At 54.8% G+C, this 5277-nt stretch overlaps 1 protein-coding gene across 1 annotated transcript in view; it reads right to left on the bottom strand.

The window, feature by feature from the left end:
• The window catches only part of ABCC3 (ATP binding cassette subfamily C member 3), a 66333-nt gene extending 62213 nt beyond the window's left edge, over positions 1-4120 (bottom strand). Inside the window, 1 exon segment of the mRNA XM_006153617.3 lies at positions 4028-4120. Within this exon segment, the coding sequence (XP_006153679.1) occupies positions 4028-4060 (33 nt within the window). The 5' untranslated portion in view covers positions 4061-4120.
• Between the last annotated feature and the right edge of the window lie 1157 nt (positions 4121-5277).

Raw genomic sequence — 5277 nt, forward strand, 5'->3', positions numbered from 1 at the left:
CATGTAGTTGACTGCGGTTTGAGTCCTGGACCCAGTGGCTTAAACTCACACCAGGCATGTGTGCATGCATGCCCAGGATCCTGAGAGAAGAAGGGATTGAGGCGTGGCCATCCTCCCTGGTGGGTGATTTTTCACTTTCTGTCTGTCTTTCTGGGGAGCGCATGCGCCCTTATAGTAAAAACTCTCAAACAAAAACAAAAACAATTCCATGTCTAGAGTGGGGAGAGAGGAAACAGGAGTCTGGTAACCCTGGAGGAGGAACCAGGGAATCCCCGTGGTTCACCCAGTGGTCACTAACCACGTGTTTGCACACCACCCCGGGGATGGGAGGCTCACTGCTTTTCAGGCTCAGTGCCAGCTTTGGACAGTATTTCTGGTCAGGATCTTTGGCTTTGGGCCTCCAGATCAAGGCAGGTTCTGCATACAGATCAATCCCGGCCCCCCCCCCCACCCCTGGGAGTAAACAGCCCTAGGCCCTCTTTCAGTGCACTCCCCTTGTCACCCGGGCACTCTCCAGCCTCTGCTGCTTAGAGCAGAGAGTAGTCTTCTAGATGGGTGCACAGGGACACTACAACCGTTTTATTCTAGAACATCTCAGTTCTAGAGCATCTCTGGCCTCATAACGCACTCTTATTTCCACAAAAATCCCCAAGGCATACCCAGAGGTGTTGGTAACTCGCCCCAACGTGGATAGAGGTGAGAGAGTGAGAGACTCAAACAAAGAACAAGTCACTCACCCAGCGCGTGGCATCTGAGTGTACAGGAGGGATAGTGCCCATGCGCAGGGGGTCACAGGGTCCCTGTCTCCCGCCTTCAGACTTAGCTGAGGCTAGGGCTGATGGACTTAGCCAGGGGCAGCCCCCTGCTCCCCTGAAATGGGGCGTCCGGCCCCACAGTCATGCCAGCCCTTTTCTTGTAGGTCTCCCCAGGGCTAACATTCCTATCTAACCTTATTTCTCTTTCTCCTCCCTCTTCTTCCCAGGAATATCAGAAATTTCTTAATTCTCATGATAATTCCACATTCCCCATCTTTATCAACCCTTAAAAAATTCTTGTGAGGTGGGTGGAGGTGGGTTATTGCCCATTTCACAGGTGGAGAAACGGAGGCTATCAGAATAAGCTCGGGAAAGGCTTAGGAGAGTAAACGAGTGGCCCAGAGGGGGCCTGAACCCTTCCCCCCACACCACAGCTTTTCACTGCTGGTTCAGGTACTTTCTAGAGGAACCACTTGCCCCAAAGTGAGTCACCCACAGGTCTCTAAAACTAACTGTTCAGGGGTAGGTACCCTTGAATAATAAGCAATGCAAACTCCAGGCCTCCTGAGTAACTCAGTTATGGCTTAGGCTACAGCCCCCTGGCCTCAGACCCTCAGCTCAGCTCTGCAAACCACAGGGGAGGAGCCTCCCTGCCTTCTCCACTCTCCGCCCCAGTCACTAGCCACTCAGGATGAGAGTGGAAACAGCTCTCAGGAAGCTAGCGTGGAGGATGGAGGACAGTTAGAGACTGGTGTGTAGCCAGTTCTCTGTTATTGACATTCTGTACTTATTTATTTATTTTTACCTTTTTTTTGGAGAGATTTTTGCTATAGGGCATGCGCGCTCACCAGAAAGACAGAGACAGAGAGAAAGAAAGCGAGAAATCACTCCCCAGGGGGGATGGCCATGCTGCAATCACTTCTCCATTCTCCTCTCGGGATCTTGGGCACACACACCCGTGCACCTGGTGTGAGTTTAAGCTACCGGGTCCAGGACTCAAACCTTGGTCGACTACATGGGAGTCCAGCGACATAGCCATTACACCAACTGACAGTCTGTATTTTCAAACAGAGTCCCCATGAAGGACTCCCAATCTGAACAGCTGACCTCAAGTGAACCTGAGGGCTCAGAGGAGGTGCATGTGCTCATGAGCAGGGAGGAGAGCTTCAGGGGCCAGGGTCCCAGAAATTCAAGGGTTTATCATTAGGCAGGGGCAGGTTGGAACCATGCCCCAGGGGTCTTGTTTCACAGTCTGGTGCTCTGTAGCTGATTGTCATGTGACCTTCTCTCCCTGGGCCTCTGTTTCCCCAGCTCTACAATGAGGGGCTGGGCTAGCTATTCCGCCCCCAGAGGCTGACATTCTTGGATTCCACTGTCACATGGAAGGCCAGAGAGAGCCAAAGGAACTCTGAGCCTGGGACAAGAAGGGGGTCCTGAGTCCTGAGTTCTCCAGCTCCATGTTCCTTGACGCTGTCTCTACACCGTGTCAAACTCTCAGCATTTAGCATCCGTCCCAGAATAAGGGGCTCTTGCACCTGAGGCTTGGCACCATGGCCTCTTGGTTTTCTCCCTCAGACCCCATGAACATGCTATTGCCATACCAGTCACATCCAATGAGGTGAAAGGATGTATATTTATGGTTCAAAAATGTAACCTCTGGACTCGTGTCAGAGGCTAGATGACAAATGGGACCGGGCGAGAAAGGCAATGGCACAGAGATTGTGCCATCTCAGATGCCCCTTGTCACGGTACAGAGAAAGAGAGAGCCCCAAAGACACTTTCTTTTTGATAGCATACATTTCAAAAATATCATGTAATGTCTTTAGTCCATCCCAAACGCAGCCCCGAGGGTATGGTTGCAGACATGCACACACATGCACACCTATGTACACAGGCATGCATAACACATACCCATAGATAACGCCCCCCTGGCCCCCCGCGCACTTGCACATGCACGCCCTAGGCACATATGTACAAATACTTAAAACTGGGAAAAGACTTAGAGATTAGGATTCCGAAGCCCTGGGTTTGAGACCAACCCATGCCAAGCATCTCCTGGACAGCCACGGGTAAGCCCCTTTCATTTTAGTGCCACATGTGAGACAGACCGCAGTGTCACTTGCCACACAGAGGTGAGTGGGTTCTGAGAGCTGGCTAGAGAGCCCGTGGGCTGCATAGACTCACTACCCAATCTGTGCTGGAGGCTGGGGCAGCAGCCCGATGTCTTAGGAAAAGGTGGGACCAGCAGATATAATGTAAGGTGGCTGGACTCCCATGTGGTCAACTGTGGTTCAATTCCAGAACCCAGCGGCTTGGAATCACACCAGGCACGAGTGCGTGCATGCCCAAGATCCTGAGAGAAGAACAGAGAAGAAGGGATGGCGGCATGGCCATCCCCTGAAGGGTGATTTCTGACTTTTTGCCTCTCTCTATCTCTCCAGAGAGTGCACTGCTCTATAGCAAAAAAAGAAAAAGAAAAAAAAAGTCAATTAGAAAAAAGAAAAGAAAAAGGTTAAAAGGTTTGGAGCAAGAGGCACAAAAGGCCCACTCTCCTATCCCAGAACTGGGTGACTCCGGGTCCGTGCCTGACTCCCTGGGCCTCCCTTTCTCCATCTGTGAAAAGAGCAGGGTGGACGTGCAGACTTCTATCTGACCGCCGCCAGGGCCAGTCTCAGGAGGGGGACCTGGCTCTCTCTGCTGAGGACAGGGTGGTGAGGATGGACTCTCTCAGCCTTGGAGCCACTGGCTCTTTTCCAGGGAAAACCAGGTGGCAGGAATCCTTCCCAAGAAGGTTAGAGACCTGCACAGGCAGCCTTCTAGCGTCTGATTGCCCAGGGGCTCTCGCTGCTCTGGGGGCTCCAGGGCAGGGGGCAAGTGGGACAGGTGCTGAAGGGCGAGTCAGGCACGTGGCTTACAGCCACGGAGGGTTTGGAGCCAGGGCAAGTTGGGGCGCTTCCCGATTCTCAGGGGACCCTCGCTGCGCCCACGAGGAGTCTCATGCTTACTTTCTGGGGTCGCCTGTGCTGCGGGGAAGGGCGGGGCAGGGTAAAGTCGCAGACGCCACTTGGGACCCGGTTCTGAGCGCCACGGCCAGTGGCCAGTGCCGAGAGCGGGAGGCACAAACTCCTCCCAGCGCTCCATCGCCTCTCTTAGGCGCTCGAGTTATTTTCCGAGCTCAGCTGTTCGCGCCCTTCATTCCCGGATCGGGCGGGAAGGCAGGTGGCCCTGTGTGAGCCCTCCCGCCTTAGCAACCCCTAAGCCCCGTGCCTTACCCAGAACTTCCCAGAGCCGCACAAGGCGTCCATGGGGATGAGGCGCGCGGGCGAGGAAGGCGTTCGCGCTCTGCCCTGCTCAGGCAGAGCCGGCGAGTGGAGCCGCCTCTGTTCTCCGTGCTCCGCCCCCGGCCCGCCTCCCTGTGGTCGACCCGCTGAGCCCTCTGGGTCTGGCTCTGGATCCCGGCCAGTTGCGACAGTGCCTCCACCAAACCGCACCGCTGGGAGGGGCTTTGGGGCAGAGGTGGGGGGGGTCATAAACACAGTGACAGCCCCTTGGAGTGACCTCTTTGAAATGACCCTCTAGACACTGGGGCTGACAGGCCCAGAGCAGAGTCTGTTTCTCAGGACGATCTTGGGGAGCACAAGTGCTCTTACCCCATTCCTGGGGGCCCAACAAGCCAGGGAGGCATGGGGAGGGACTTAGCAATCCTCCCTGGGTAAAAGAAATCCTTGATAAGATCGGTTCATCTCAGGAGCTCAGCTTCCTCATATGTAAAATGGGAAGAGTTTCTGTGCCAGACAATCTGGAAGGCTACCTCTCCCCGTGAGTCGCCAGAGACAACCGGCAGATACCAACACATTGTGAACTGGTGTGTGCTTGTGCGTGGGTGTAGCCCCGGAGGGGAGGACAGGGGTAGCCTGCTGGGGTCCTCTTACACAGATGCCTTCTGGGCCAACTGGTGGCATGGTGGTTAAGGCTCTGGATCCCACATGGCCTACTGTGCAGTTCCAGTCCTGGACCCAGTGGCTGGAGAAACATTCAGGGTGTGTGTGTGCGCACGTGCATGTCCAAAATGCCCAGAGGAGGGCGAGATGGAGGGGAAGGGACTGTGGGGTGAGCATCCCCTGTGGAGCGTGCTTTTTCATCCCCCCACCTCCTGTGTATGCATGTGCTCCTCTTTGGTGAATTAAGACTGAGACTTCACATTCCCCCTCTGTAAAATGGGTTCGTGGTCAGTGGCCTCCTCCTCTTGCTTGGCCTAGCTTGGCCATGCTGAGATTCCCTCCACCTCTGGCTCCTCCACTCTTCTGTAACAGGGTCCCCAAAACCCTTCTTGGGGCCAAGAAGGAATTCTCCCTGGATAGCGCTTTCCCCGGCCCTATCTCTGCCCTGCCCTGCCCCTGCCTGCAAAGTCTATCTAGTTTCACCCTGGTGATCCCTTGCCTGGCTCATGTTCTCAGGAGAAGGTGTTTCCCTGCTTGGCTGCTTGGTCAGTGGCAGGCGTGGGCGGAAGCCAGCAAGATAG

Source organism: Tupaia chinensis, unplaced genomic scaffold (assembly GCF_000334495.1).
Source record: "Tupaia chinensis unplaced genomic scaffold, TupChi_1.0 Scaffold000383_1, whole genome shotgun sequence".
Taxonomy (NCBI): Eukaryota; Metazoa; Chordata; class Mammalia; order Scandentia; family Tupaiidae; genus Tupaia; species Tupaia belangeri.